We start from the raw sequence: 15,965 nt of genomic DNA, 5'->3' as shown, positions 1-15,965 counted from the left end.
GCGGGGCTTTACCTAGCAAAGACTTATAGATAATAATTATACAATATTTCTATCTGGACAAAGATTAGATAAAGATTATTTTTACCCTTTAATTATTCCTTTATTGTACTTGAACCACTTTCAAATGTTTAGTTGTTTACTACTGTACCTTACGCACTCTGTTTAGCACATGGCCTCACATATGAATAATTAAAGAGTGGGTAGGGCTAAAGCTTAAGAGGCTGTGAACGATGCTGATTGGATGTAGACAAAGAATGGCTCTCCAGTAGGTGTCCCAAAACATTCAAGGGGCAAGTCTCTGCTTTTATCCAATGTATTTTTAAAAAAAAATCTAAATTTGTCAAACAAGGGCAATGCCTTCAGAAAGTATTCATACCCCTTGACTTATTTCACATTTTGTTGTTTTTCAGCCTGAATTTAAAAAGTCTTCAATAGTTTTTTTCCACACCCATCTACCCACAATCCCCATAATGGCGAAGTAAAAAAGAATGTTTTGAAATTGTTGCAAATGTATTGAAAATCAAATACAGAAATATCTAATTTACATAAGTATTCACACCCCTGAGTCAATACATGTTAGAATCACCATTGGCAGCGATTACAGCTGTGAGGCTTTCTGGGTAAGTCTCTAAGAGAATGTTATTATTTTCTAAATTCTTCAAGCTCTGTCAAATTGGTTGTTGATCATTGCTAGACAACCATTTTCAGGTCTTGCTATAGATATTTAAGTAGATTTAAGTCAAAACTGTAACTCAGCCACTACAGGAACATTCCCTATCTTCTTAGTAAGCAACTGCAGTGTAGATTTGGCCTTGTGTTTTAAGTTATTGTCCTGCTGAAAGGAGATGTCATCTCAGCTTGTTTTACTCCAATGTTTATAAACATAGTAAAATGTAAACAAACAATGTATAGCCTCAACAACAACAAAAAAACTATATATAATTTTGTCATCATGCCAGTGCTTGCATCCATAGTTCTGTCTTTGAATTTGAGAGTGGTTGCATTTCGCCGGCCCCGTCCCCCTGCTTTTTACTCAGATGCTTTGTTATTGTCTTTGTTATTGTTTTTAACAGCTGATTGCCGCTTTATGACACTACATGCAGAGAGACATGTTATCCACAAGTTCATCAGACTCTGGAGAAGTAGATAAAGGACTTCATGGCCAAAATCCTGAAGTATCCCTTTAAGAACTGCAGGGTTTTACGAGCCATATTTCCCTGACCTTTAAGAGCTGCAGCCGTATTCATCTTGCAGGGGGGAGACGAGTGCTGGCCATGGGATGATTCATGACTATAGTATCCTATAGAGTAGTGGAGGCTCAGCAGGAGGCATCCCTTTTATTTATCAACATGGGCGTAGGAGGGAGAGAACAGGTAGTAAACAGTATAGGAAGAGAGAGAGAGAGAGAGAGAGAGAGAGAGAGAGAGAGAGAGAGAGAGAGAGAGAGAGAGAGAGAGAGAGAGAGAGAACAGGTAGTAAACAGTATAGGAAGAGAGAGAGAGAGAGAGAGAGAGAGAGAGAGAGAGAGAGAGAGAGAGAGAGAGAGAGAGAGAGAGAGAGAGAGAGAGAGAGAGAGAGAGAGAGAGAGAGAGAGAGAGAGAGAGAGAGAGAGAGAGAGAGAGAGAGAGAGAGAGAGAGAGAGAACAGGTAGTAAACAGTATAGGAAGAGAGAGAGAGAGAGAGAGAGAGAGAGAGAGAGAGAGAGAGAGAGAGAGAGAGAGAGAGAGAGAGAGAGAGAGAGAGAGAGAGAGAGAGAGAGAGAGAGAGAGAGAGAGAGAGAGAGAGAGAGAGAGAGAGAGAGAGAGAGAGAGAGAGAGAGAAAATTGGGGAAAATTCTCTGCAGTATTATAAATAGCAGACTACATCATTTCCTTGACGAACACAACGTCCTGAGCAGAAGCCAGATTGGATTTCTAAAAATTATCGTACAACAGACCACATTTACACCCTCCACACTCTAATTGATAAACAAGTTAACCAAAACAAAGGCAAAATCTACTCGTGTTTTGTAGATTTCAAGAAAGCATTTGATTCAATTTGGCACGAAGGTCTTTTTTATAAACTAATAGAAAGTGGTATTGGAGGGAAAACATATGATTTTATTAAATCAATGTACACTAAAAACAAATGTGCGGTTAAAATTGGCAACAAGCAAACAGACTTCTTCTCTCAGGGGCGGGGAGTGAAACAGGGCTGCCCAATAAGTCCAACATTATTTAACATCTACATGAATGAATTGGCAAAAACATTAGAAGAATCGACAGCACCTGGTATCACCCTACACAACACTGAAATCAAGTGTCTGCTGTACGCAGATGACCTGGTGCTGCTGTCTCCCACTAAAGAGGGGTTACAGCAACACCTAGATCATCTTCACAGGTTCTGTCAGACTTGGGCTCTGACCGTTAATCTAAAAAAAACAAATATAATGATATTCCAAAAAAGGTCCGGAAATAAGGATGACAAATATAAATTCTATTTGGACACAGTTCTATTAGAACACGCCAAAAACTACACATATCTAGGACTAAATATCAGCAACACAGGTAGCTTTCACATGGCTGTGAATGAGCTGAGAGACAAAGCAAGAAGAGCATTCTATGCCATTAAAAGGAACATCAAAATTGAAATTCCAATTAGAATCTGGCTCAAAATTTTTCAATCAGTTATAGAACCAATTGCTCTATATGGCAGTGAAGTATGGGGTCCACTCTCTAATAATGAATTTACTAAATGGGACAAACATCCAATTGAAGTATTGCATGCAGAGTTTTGCAAGACTGTATTGCAAGTACAAAGAAAAACTCCAAATAACGCATGTAGGGCAGAATTGGGCCAATATCCCCTCCTCATTCGAATAGAAAAAAGAGCCATCAAATTTTACAACCATCTAAAAACAAGTGACCCTAAAACATTCCATCACACAGCTCTACAATGTCAAGAGATGAAACCAGAGAAGAGTCCCCTCAGCCAGCTGGTTCTGAGGCTCAGTTCACCAACCCAAACCAACCCCATAGAGCCTCGGGACAGCCCTCAGAAAATCTGGCCCAACCAAATCATCACAAAACAAAAAGAAAAATATATAACCTATTGGAAAGACACCACAAAAAATCAAAGTAAACTTCAATGCTATTTGGCTCTAAACAGACAGTACATGGTGGCAGACTATCTGACCACTGTGACTGATAGAAAACTGAGGAAAACATTGACTAGGTACAGACTCAGTGAGCACAGTCTGGCTATAGAGACCGGTCGTCACAGACAAACCTGGCTGCCCAGGGAGGACAGGCTGTGCTCACTCTGCTCCAGGGGAGAGGTAGAGACAGAAGTGCATTTCCTACTACACTGTGACAAATACTCAGACCTAAGAGCATATTTCTTTCCCAAAATTATAATTCAATACAAAGAATTTGAAACTATAAAAGATGAAGAAAAATTCAAATATTTGTTGGGTGAAAAGCCAAAATGTGCAGTTTTGGCAGCCAAATATGTGTCCTCCTGCCACAGCCTGAGGGACAGCCAGTGAAAAATGCAAAGTAATGTTGATAATATTTCCCATTTAGCTTAGTTTTGTTTTGTCTTTCGTACCAGGTCATGTGTCTTCTCAGTCATGTTGACACTGGTCTACTACTGTTGCTTTAATGTATTGTTGTTCTGATTAATATTGTTGTTGTAGCTGTTATTAATGGTAATCCCATGTCCACTACTACTATTATTATTACTGTTAGTCCCACCATTTATTTATATATAAATATATATATATTTTGTGTATATATATACATATATATTTTATTTAAATTTTTCGATATGTATACTTTGACAATGTAAGTAATAATAACTTGCCATGTCAATAAAGTCAATTGAATTGAATTGAATTGAATTGAGAGAGAGAGAGAGAGAGAGAGAGAGAGAGAGAGAGAGAGAGAGAGAGAGAGAGAGAGAGAGAGAGAGAGAGATGTATAGACTCAGTGAGCACAGCCTTGCTATTGAGAAGGAACGCCGTAGGCAGACCTGGAGAAGACAGGCTATATGCTCACTGCCCACAGAATGAGGTGGAGACCGAGCTGCACTTCCTAACCTCCTGCAACTAGTGAAGAACAAACACCATTGTAAATACAACCCATAATTATGTGTATTTATTTTCCCTTTTGTACTTTAACTATTTGCACATTGTTACAACACTGTATATAGACATAATATGACATTTGAAATGAGATGAACCAGAGAGATTAACCTGGAGAAGAGTCCCCTTTTGTGAGTGTAATGTTTACTGTTCATTTTGTATTGTTTATTTCACTTCTCTTTATTATCTACTTCACTTGCTTTGGCAATGTCAATATATGTTTCCCATGACAATAAAGCCCCTTAAATTGAAATTGAAATTGAGAACTAGAGAGAGAGAGGGGTAGAGAGAGGGAGAGAAAGGAAATTAGAGGAACTGGACTGAGGAAAGAAAGAGAGAGAGAGAGAGAGAGAGAGAGAGAGAGAGAGAGAGAGAGAGAGAGAGAGAGAGAGAGAGAGAGAGAGAGAGAGAGAGAGAGAGAGAGAGAGAGAGAGAGAGCAGGAGGGAGGAAGGGAGGTAGAGAGAGAGAGACATATAGAGAGAGGGAGAGGGAGGTAGAGAAAGAGAGAGAGCGGGAAGGAGGTAGAGAGAGAGAGCAGGAGGGAGGAAGGGAGGTAGAGAGAGAGAGAGAGGAAGAGGGAGGTCACCGGGAGAGTTTCTACCCAATTGTTTCAGGAGGAGGGGAGAGATGAGTGCCTGGACAAAGGGATGGATGGAGGGAGAGATAGCAGGAAATAATGAGTGCTTGCGTCAGAGGTCAGAAAGGAAGGTGCCTTTGTCCCTGACATCAGATAACAAACAACATCAGACAGATCTACAGCTGTGTTACATCCAATCAGCAGAGCTAGTTAGCCCAATCTACCCAATCAGAAGAGACATAGTTGGCCACATCTATCCAATCAACAGAGCTAGTTAGACCAATCTACCCAATCAGAAGAGACGTAGTTGGCCACATCTATCAGATCAACAGAGCTAGTTAGCACAATCTACCCAATCAGAAGAGACGTATCCACATCTATCCAATCAGCAGAGCTAGTTAGCCCAATCTACCCAATCAGAAGAGACGTAGTTGGCCACATCTATCCAATCAGCAGGGCTAGTTAGCCCAATCTACCCAATCAGAAGAGACGTAGTTGGCCACATCTATCCAATCAGCAGAGGTAGTTTGCCCAATCTACCCAATCAGAAGAGACGTAGTTGGCCACATCTATCCAATCAGCAGGGCTAGTTAGCCCAATCTACCCAATCAGAAGAGACGTAGTTGGTCACATCTATCCAATCAGCAGGGCTAGTTAGCCCAATCTACCCAATCAGAAGAGACGTAGTTGGCCACATCTATCCAATCAGCAGAGGTAGTTTGCCCAATCTACCCAATCAGAAGAGACGTAGTTGGCCACATCTATCCAATCAGCAGAGCTAGTTAGCCCAATCTACCCAATCAGAAGAGACGTAGTTGGTCACATCTATCCAATCAGCAGAGCTAGTTAGCCCAATCTACCCAATCAGAAGAGACGTAGTTGGTCACATCTATCCAATCAGCAGAGCTAGTTAGCCCAATCTACCCAATCAGAAGAGACGTAGTTGGTCACATCTATCCAATCAACAGAGCTAGTTAGCCCAATCTACCCAATCAGAAGAGACGTAGTTGGCCACATCTATCCAATCAGCAGAGCTAGTTAGCCCAATCTACCCAATCAGAAGAGACGTAGTTGGTCACATCTATCCAATCAGCAGGGCTAGTTAGCCCAATCTACCCAATCAGAAGAGACGTATCCACATCTATCCAATCAGCAGAGCTAGTTAGCCCAATCTACCCAATCAGAAGAGACGTAGCCACATCTATCCAATCAGCAGAGCTAAAACCCAATCTACCCAATCAGAAGAGACCTAGCCACATCTATCCAATCAGCAGAGACGTAGTTATATCTGACTTTATCTTCAGCTGTCAATCACAAGCACAGCATCACTTTGGTTCTTTGGAGTTTTGAATGTCATATCTGATTGCTCAGGCTTTTCCTTTTGCTCGTTACTGACTGGGTTCGAACCCCGCTGCCCAGAATGCATTAGCCAACTGAACAAAATCTTAGAGATCAGGATTTTTAAAAAAGGGACCGTTTATATAAGACCATACGTCTCCTCACATCATAAAGTTCCTCTCTTCATATTTGACGCTATGAAGTCAGTCCAAAGACACATTTTTTACCTGTTAGTCTCACACCAATCGTAGAGACGTTGACATTATGTCAGGAGATCTGTGATCTACCTCTGTGCTGCTTTAGGTGTCATATTGAATACAAAATAAACATTCTGGCATTTCTAATAACGACAGCTGTATGTCAAAGGGTCTTTTTCCACACTAAACGATTATAGGAGGAGGGAGAGAGACATTTGAGGTATCTTTATTCTTTTGAAATGAGAGAGAGAGAGAGAGAGAGAGAGAGAGAGAGAGAGAGAGAGAGAGAGAGAGAGAGAGAGAGAGAGAGAGAGAGAGAGAGCACGTACGTATTCACTCTTTGACAAACAAGCAAAACAAAACAATACAAAGTCTTCTCATGCTTTGTTTATTTCAAAAAAGCTTTTGACTCAATTTGGCATCAGGGCCTGTTGGGGGGAAAACATACAACATTATAAAATCCACGTGTGGGGTTAAAATTGGCGAAAAACACTCATTTCTTTCCTCTGGGCCGTGGGGTGAGACATGGATGCATCTTGAGCCCCACCCTCTTCAACATATACAGTGGGGCAAAAAAGTATTTAGTCAGCCACCAATTGTGCAAGTTCTCCCACTTAAAAAGATGAGAGAGGCCTGTAATTTTCATCATAGGTACACTTCAACTATGACAGACAAAATGAGAAAAAAAAATCCAGAAAATCACATTGTAGGATTTTTTATGAATTTATTTGCAAATTATGGTGGAAAATAAGTATTTGGTCACCTACAAACAAGCAAGATTTCTGTCTCTCACAGACCTGTAACTTCTTCTTTATGAGGCTCCTCTGTTCTCCACTCGTTACCTGTATTAATGGCACCTGTTTGAACTTGTTATCAGTATAGAAGACACCTGTCCACAAATTGACGAGGGCACTGGAACAGTCTGCAGCACCCGGCCTCACCCTACTAGAATCTGAAGTCAAATGTCTACTGTTTGCTGATGATCTGGTGCTTCTGTCACCAACCAAGGAGGGCCTATAGCAGCACCTAGATCTTCTGCACAGATTCTGTCAGACCTGGGCCCTAACAGTAAATCTCAGTAAGATAAAAATAATGGTGTTCCAAAAAAGGGTCCAGTTGCCAGGACCACATATACAAATTCCATCTAGACACCGTTGCCATAGAGCGCACAAAAAACTATACGTACCTCGGCCTAAACATCAGCGCCACAGGTAACTTCCACAAAGCTGTGAATGATCTGAGAGACAAGGCAAGAAGGGCCTTCTATGCCATCACAAGGAACATAAAATACGACATACCAATTAGGATCTGGCTAAAAATACTGGAATCAGTCATAGAACCCATTGCCCTTTGTGGTTGTGAGGTCTGGGGTCCGCTCACCAACCAAGAATTAACCAACAAAAAGGGACATTCTGCAGAATTATTAAAAACATCCTCCAATGTAAAACACCAAATAATGCAGAAATGGGATGATTTGCACAAATTATCCAAATCCAGAAAAGTCAGGTCTCTATCAGTCTGTCAGGTCTCTATCAGTGTGTCAGGTCTCTATCAGTCTGTCAGGTCTCTATCAGTCTGTCAGGTCTCTATCAGTCTGTCAGGTCTCTATCAGTGTGTCAGGTCTCTATCAGTATATCAGGTCTCTATCAGTCTGTCAGGTCTCTATCAGTGTGTCAGGTCTCTATCAGTGTGTCAGGTCTCTATCAGTCTGTCAGGTCTCTATCAGTGTGTCAGGTCTCTATCAGTCTGTCAGGTCTCTATCAGTGTGTCAGGTCTCTATCAGTGTGTCAGGTCTCTATCAGTGTGTCAGGTCTCTATCAGTCTGTCAGGTCTCTATCAGTGTGTCAGGTCTCTATCAGTCTGTCAGGTCTCTATCAGTGTGTCAGGTCTCTATCAGGTCTCTATCAGTGTGTCTGGTCTCTATCAGTGTGTCAGGTCTCTATCAGTCTGTCAGGTCTCTATCAGTGTGTCTGGTCTCTATCAGTGTGTCAGGTCTCTATCAGTGTGTCTGTCAGGTCTCTATCAGTGTGTCAGGTCTCTATCAGTGTGTCAGGTCTCTATCAGGTCTCTATCAGTCTGTCAGGTCTCTATCAGTGTGTCAGGTCTCTATCAGTCTGTCAGGTCTCTATCAGTGTGTCAGGTCTCTATCAGTGTGTCAGGTCTCTATCAGTGTGTCTGTCAGGTCTCTATCAGTCTGTCAGGTCTCTATCAGTGTGTCAGGTCTCTATCAGTGTGTCAGGTCTCTATCAGTCTGTCAGGTCTCTATCAGTGTGTCAGGTCTCTATCAGTCTGTCAGGTCTCTATCAGTGTGTCAGGTCTCTATCAGTGTGTCAGGTCTCTATCAGTCTGTCTGTCAGGTCTCTATCAGTCTGTCAGGTCTCTATCAGTCTGTCAGGTCTCTATCAGTCTGTCTGTCAGGTCTCTATCAGTCTGTCAGGTCTCTATCAGTGTGTCAGGTCTCTATCAGTCTGTCTGTCAGGTCTCTATCAGTGTGTCAGGTCTCTATCAGGTCTCTATCAGTGTGTCAGGTCTCTATCAGTGTGTCAGGTCTCTATCAGTCTGTCAGGTCTCTATTAGTGTGTCAGGTCTCTATCAGTCTGTCAGGTCTCTATCAGTGTGTCAGGTCTCTATCAGGTCTCTATCAGTGTGTCTGGTCTCTATCAGTGTGTCAGGTCTCTATCAGTGTGTCTGTCAGGTCTCTATCAGTGTGTCAGGTCTCTATCAGTGTGTCAGGTCTCTATCAGGTCTCTATCAGTCTGTCAGGTCTCTATCAGTGTGTCAGGTCTCTATCAGTCTGTCAGGTCTCTATCAGTGTGTCAGGTCTCTATCAGTGTGTCAGGTCTCTATCAGTGTGTCAGGTCTCTATCAGTCTGGCAGGTCTCTATCAGTCTGTCAGGTCTCTATCAGTGTGTCAGGTCTCTATCAGTGTGTCAGGTCTCTATCAGTCTGTCAGGTCTCTATCAGTCTGTCAGGTCTCTATCAGTGTTTTCCATTCCCATTTCCTTCATGTTTCCCTCTGACAATATCCCTCCCAGCCGAAGACTTAGGTGGCACAGCACAACTCCCACCCACACACACACACACACACACACACACACACACACACACACACACACACACACACACACACACACACACACACACACACACACACACACACACACACACACACACACACACACACACACACACACACACACACACACACACACACACACCATTGTTGATAGGGCTTAGCTCCCACCTCCGCCACCCAAACCCACCCAGCCCAGGAGACAGCCGTAGCCAATCCCTTATCCCTGCTACGCTGCTGATTAGAACACATACACACACACACACACACACACACACACACACACACACACACACACACACACACACACACACACACACACACACACACACACACACACACACACACACACACACACACACACACACACACACACACACACACACACACACACACACACTGTTGGTGGGGCTTACAGAGTCAATAGGTTACTCAATCTTCCATTTATCTCCTCCACTGCTCTCCTCTGGTGTGAGTGGGTGTGTGTGTGTGTTTGTTGGTCTGAAGAGTGTGTTTGTTTATTCTTCCAAAGCAATAGCTTTATGGTGATGTGTAGTGCTGCTGAGGAATCTATTGACTGTTGGAGGATCAGATGGGAACAGAGATCTAACTGGTTGAGGATCAGATGGGAACAGAGATCTAACTGGTTGAGGATCAGATGGGAACAGAGTTATAACTGGTTGAGGATCAGATGGGAACAGAGTTATAACTGGTTGAGGATCAGATGGGAACAGAGATCTAACTGGTTGAGGATCAGATGGGAACAGAGTTATAACTGGTTGGAGGATCAGATGGGAACAGAGATCTAACTGGTTGAGGATCAGATGGGAACAGAGATCTAACTGGTTGAGGATCAGATGGGAACAGAGATCTAACTGGTTGGAGGATCAGATGGGAACAGAGAGCTGGTTGAGGATCAGATGGGAACAGAGTTATAACTGGTCGAGGATCAGATGGGAACAGAGATCTAACTGGTTGAGGATCAGATGGGAACAGAGTTATAACTGGTTGAGGATCAGATGGGAACAGAGATCTAACTGGTTGAGGATCAGATGGGAACAGAGATCTAACTGGTTGAGGATCAGATGGGAACAGAGATCTAACTGGTTGAGGATCAGATGGGAACAGAGTTATAACTGGTTGAGGATCAGATGGGAACAGAGATCTAACTGGTTGAGGATCAGATGGGAACAGAGTTATAACTGGTTGAGGATCAGATGGGAACAGAGATCTAACTGGTTGAGGATCAGATGGGAACAGAGTTATAACTGGTTGAGGATCAGATGGGAACAGAGTTATAACTGGTTGAGGATCAGATGGGAACAGAGTTATAACTGGTCGAGGATCAGATGGGAACAGAGTTATAACTGGTTGAGGATCAGATGGGAACAGAGTTATAACTGGTGTAGTACTTACTGTTTGACAGACCTAGATCAATTATGACAATTAAATTGTCTATTTTTTGTCTCCCACCATTCCTCTCTCCCTCTCTTTCTCCCTTCACCCCTCTCTCTCTCTCTCAAGCTGTGAGTTTAGCTGAGGACATGGCTCTGTACGTTGGCATGATTGCTGTGCCCCTCACACTAACCATCTCTCTCTCTCTCTCTCTCTCTCTCTCTCTCTCTCTCTCTCTCTCTCTCTCTCTCTCTCTCTCTCTCTCTCTCTCTCTCTCTCTCTCTCTCTCTCTCTCTCTCTCTCTCTCTCTCTCTAGCTGCCAATGGAGTTGAGGATGTGGCCCTGTACGTGGGTATTGTAGCCGTAGCTCTCTGTCTGACCCTCATTCTCATCGTGGTCGTCCTGGTCTACCGCCGCAAGAAGGGGGGTCTGGACGCTGACGTAGCGGACTCGTCCATCTTGACCACGGGCTTCCAGCCTATGGGCATCAAGCCTAGCAAGCCAGGTGTGTGGGCACCTCGGCATCGGGCCCCCCGCCCCCCTGGCCCCCGGCCCGGCCCCGGTCCCCGCAGCAGTAGGATAATGCTCTTTGTTTTATGTTCTACCCTTCCTTCCATCCTTCCATCCTTCCATCCTTCCATCCTTCCATCCTTCCATCCTTCCATCCCTCCGTCATTCTGTCAGTCTGTTCTGTCCTTCATCCAACCTATACTGTACACCAACTGTGTCCACTGTCCCTTGTGTTATCTAGTCTCACCATACTCATCTACTGTCCCTTGTGTTACCTAGTCTCACCATACTCATCTACTGTCCCTTGTGTTACCTAGTCTCACCATACTCATCTACTGTCCCCTGTGTTACCTAGTCTCACCATACTCATCTACTGTCCCTTGTGTTACCTAGTCTCACCATACTCATCTACTGTCCCCTGTGTTACCTAGTCTCACCATACTCATCTACTGTCCCTTGTGTTACCTAGTCTCACCATACTCATCTACTGTCCCTTGTGTTACCTAGTCTCACCATACTCATCTACTGTCCCCTGTGTTACCTAGTCTCACCATACTCATCTACTGTCCCTTGTGTTACCTAGTCTCACCATACTCATCTACTGTCCCTTGTGTTACCTAGTCTCACCATACTCATCTACTGTCCCTTGTGTTACCTAGTCTCACCATACTCATCTACTGTCCCCTGTGTTACCTAGTCTCACCATACTCATCTACTGTCCCCTGTGTTACCTAGTCTCACCATACTCATCTACTGTCCCCTGTGTTACCTAGTCTCACCATACTCATCTACTGTCCCTTGTGTTACCTAGTCTCACCATACTCATCTACTGTCCCTTGTGTTACCTAGTCTCACCATACTCATCTACTGTCCCTTGTGTTACCTAGTCTCACCATACTCATCTACTGTCCCTTGTGTTACCTAGTCTCACCATACTCATCTACTGTCCCTTGTGTTACCTAGTCTCACCATACTCATCTACTGTCCCTTGTGTTACCTAGTCTCACCATACTCGTCCACTGTCCCTTGTGTTAACTAGTCTCACCATAACTATAACTAGTCTCACCATACTCATCTACTGTCCCTTGTGTTACCTAGTCTCACCATACTCATCTACTGTCCCTTGTGTTACCTAGTCTCACCATACTCATCTACTGTCCCTTGTGTTACCTAGTCTCACCATACTCATCTACTGTCCCCTGTGTTACCTAGTCTCACCATACTCGTCTACCTTTTTTGTTGTGTTTGTTATTGTTGTGTTCTCGTGTGTGTGTGTGTGTGTGTGTGTGTGTGTGTGTGTGTGTGTGTGTGTGTGTGTGTGTGTGTGTGTGTGTGTGTGTGTGTGTGTGTGTGTGTGTGTGTGTGTGTGTTAGAGATTAGGTAGTTTCCTGTTGTGCTGTGACGGTGTGTGTGTCAGAGATGAGGTAATTTCCTGTTGTGCTGTGATGGTGTGTGTGTCAGAGATGAGGTAATTTCCTGTTGTGCTGTGACGGTGTGTGTGTTAGAGATGAGGTAGTTTCCTGTTGTGCTGTGACGGTGTGTGTGTTAGAGATGAGGTAAATTCCTGTTGTGCTGTGATGGTGTGTGTGTCAGAGATGAGGTAATTTCCTGTTGTGCTGTGACGGTGTGTGTGTTAGAGATGAGGTAGTTTCCTGTTGTGCTGTGACGGTGTGTGTGTTAGAGATGAGGTAGTTTCCTGTTGTGCTGTGACGGTGTGTGTGTCAGAGATGAGGTAATTTCCTGTTGTGCTGTGATGGTGTGTGTGTCAGAGATGAGGTAATTTCCTGTTGTGCTGTGACGGTGTGTGTGTTAGAGATGAGGTAGTTTCCTGTTGTGCTGTGGCGGTGTGTGTGTTAGAGATTAGGTAATTTCCTGTTGTGCTCTGGCGGTGTGTGTGTCAGAGATGAGGTAATTTCCTGTTGTGCTGTGATGGTGTGTGTGTCAGAGATGAGGTAATTTCCTGTTGTGCTGTGACGGTGTGTGTGTTAGAGATGAGGTAGTTTCCTGTTGTGCTGTGACGGTGTGTGTGTTAGAGATGAGGTAATTTCCTGTTGTGCTGTGATGGTGTGTGTGTCAGAGATGAGGTAATTTCCTGTTGTGCTGTGACGGTGTGTGTGTTAGAGATGAGGTAGTTTCCTGTTGTGCTGTGACGGTGTGTGTGTTAGAGATGAGGTAGTTTCCTGTTGTGCTGTGACGGTGTGTGTGTCAGAGATGAGGTAATTTCCTGTTGTGCTGTGATGGTGTGTGTGTCAGAGATGAGGTAATTTCCTGTTGTGCTGTGACGGTGTGTGTGTTAGAGATGAGGTAGTTTCCTGTTGTGCTGTGGCGGTGTGTGTGTTAGAGATGAGGTAATTTCCTGTTGTGCTCTGGCGGTGTGTGTGTTAGAGATGAGGTAATTTCCTGCTGCTGTTGTTCACTCCTGGTCTCTGATCTGTTTTAGAGAACTCCCATCTGCTTACCATCCAGCCTGACCTCACCACCACCACTACCAGCTACCAAGGAACCCTTCACTCACGTCACACCGGCACCGCTAAGTTCTCATTGACCAACGGTCCGCTCCTGGACCCCTTACCCAACGGGTCGCACCACACCCTACACAACGGGAAGTTATCCTCTGACCCTGCTGAGTTTATGACCCGGCTGTCCAATCAGACGTACTTCAAGACGTTGCCGCGGGACGTGGCTAACACCTCGTATGGGACATTCAACTTCCTGGGGGGTAGACTCACCATCCCCAACACAGGTAAGAGCTGATTGGTTGATGGGTTTATTGATTGAACACGTACAGTACCAGTCAAAGGTTTGGACACACCTTCTCATTCCAGGGTTTTTCTTTAATTTTACTATCTTCTACATTGCAGAATAATAGTGAAGACATCAAAACTATGAAATAACACATATGGAATCATGTAGTAACCAAAAAAGTGTTTAACAAATCAAAATATATTTTAGATTCTTCAAAGTAGTCAACCTTTGCCTTGATGACAGCTTTGCACACTCTCAACCAGCGTCATGAGGAATGCTTTTCCAACAGTCTTGAAGGAGTTTCCACATATGCTGAGCACTTGTTGGCTGTTTTTCCTTCACTCTACGGTCCAACTCATCCCAAACCATCTCAATTTGGTTGAGGTCGGGTGATTGTGGAGGCCAGGTCATCTGATGCAGCACTCGATCACGCTCCTTCTTGGTCTCTTCTTCTTATTGGAGTCCTTCAGTGGTGGTTTCTTTGCAGCAATTCGACCATGAAGACCTGATTCACGCAGTCTCCTCTGAACAGTTGATGTTGAGATGTGTCTGTTACTTGAGATATGTCTGCTGGTAACTAATGAACTCATCCTCTGCAGCAGAGGTAACTCTGGGTCTTTCCTGTGGCGGTTCTCATGAGAGCCAGTTTCATCATAGCGCTTAATGATTTTTGCAGCTGCACTTGAAGAAATTTTCAAAGTTCTTGAAATTTCAGGATTGACTGACCTTCATGTCTTAAAGTAATGATGGACTGTCGTTTCTCTTTGCTTATTTGAGCTGTTCTTGCCATAATATTCACTTAGTCTTTTACCAAATAGGGCTATCTTCTGTATACCACCCCTACCTTGTCACATCACAACTGATTGGCTCAAAGGCATTAAGGAAAGAAATTCCACAAATTCACTTTTAACAAGGCACACCTGTTTATTGAAATGCATTCCAGGTGACTACCTCATGGAGCTGGTTGAGAGAATGCCAAGAGTGTGCAAAGATGTCATCGAGGCAAAGGGTGGCTACCTTGAAGAATCTCAAATATAAAATATATTTAGATTTTTTTAAACACTTTTTGAGTTACTACATGATTCCATGTGTGTTATTTCATAGTTTTGATGTCTTCACTATTATTCTACAATGTAGAAAAGAGTCAAAATTAAAGATAAACCCTGGAATGAGTAGGTGTGTCCAAACTTTTGACTGGTACTGTATATATTTGAAGAAAAACGACATCATTATGGCAGCGGGTCTGTGTGAGTCTGTGTGGCCTTCTTTTCTAGTTTAGCAACACATACACGGTCGTCATACAAGCCACAGCCAATCTATATGTGTGTGCCTTAGCCATGTAGTCACCCATGTAGTCAGAAATGTAGTCAGCCATGTAGTCAGTCATGTAGTCAGCCATGTAGTCAGTCATGTAGTCAGCCATGTAGTCAGTCATGTAGTCAGCCATGTAGTCAGTCCAGTCCAGTAAACTGATAGGGTCATCTCTGTCTAATTAGTCTCTCTAACAGGCCAGAGACTTCATCATGTTGCCACTGACTGATAGAATCTCTGCATGACGGTTTCCATAAAGGGAGAGGAGAGGGACACCAGCAGCATAGGGACATGTTGAAGGCTGTGGCTGAATCCCAAATGCACCCTATTCCCTATGGGCCCTGGTTAATGCACCCTATTTCCTATGGGCCCTGGTTAATGCACCCTATTCCCTATGGGCCCTGGTTAATGCACCCTATTTCCTATGGGCCCTGGTTAATGCACCCTATTTCCTATGGGCCCTGGTTAATGCACCCTATTTCCTATGGGCCCTGGTTAATGCACCCTATTTCCTATGGGCCCTGGTTAATGCACCCTATTTCCTATGGGCCCTGGTTAATGCACCCTATTTCCTATGGGCCCTGGTTAATGCACCCTATTTCCTATGGGCCCTGGTTAATGCACCCTATTTCCTATGGGCCCTGGTTAATGCACCCTATTTCCTATGGGCCCTGGTTAATGCACCCTATTTCCTA

At 43.8% G+C, this 15,965-nt stretch overlaps 1 protein-coding gene across 1 annotated transcript in view; it reads left to right on the top strand.

Annotated features, from left to right (window-relative positions):
• The window catches only part of LOC139574675 (netrin receptor UNC5A-like), a 623,219-nt gene that overhangs the window by 498,972 nt on the left and 108,282 nt on the right, over positions 1 to 15,965 (top strand). Inside the window, exons 8-9 of the mRNA XM_071399451.1 lie at positions 11,021 to 11,278; positions 13,655 to 13,957. Of these exons, the coding sequence (XP_071255552.1) occupies positions 11,021 to 11,278; positions 13,655 to 13,957 (561 nt within the window). The remainder of the gene's footprint in view (positions 1 to 11,020; positions 11,279 to 13,654; positions 13,958 to 15,965) is intronic.

This window comes from Salvelinus alpinus, chromosome 4 (genome assembly GCF_045679555.1).
Source record: "Salvelinus alpinus chromosome 4, SLU_Salpinus.1, whole genome shotgun sequence".
In the NCBI taxonomy this organism is placed as follows: domain Eukaryota; kingdom Metazoa; phylum Chordata; class Actinopteri; order Salmoniformes; family Salmonidae; genus Salvelinus; species Salvelinus alpinus.
Note: the sequence above shows the minus strand (reverse complement) of the source record. Positions and strands in the feature narration are given on the sequence as shown.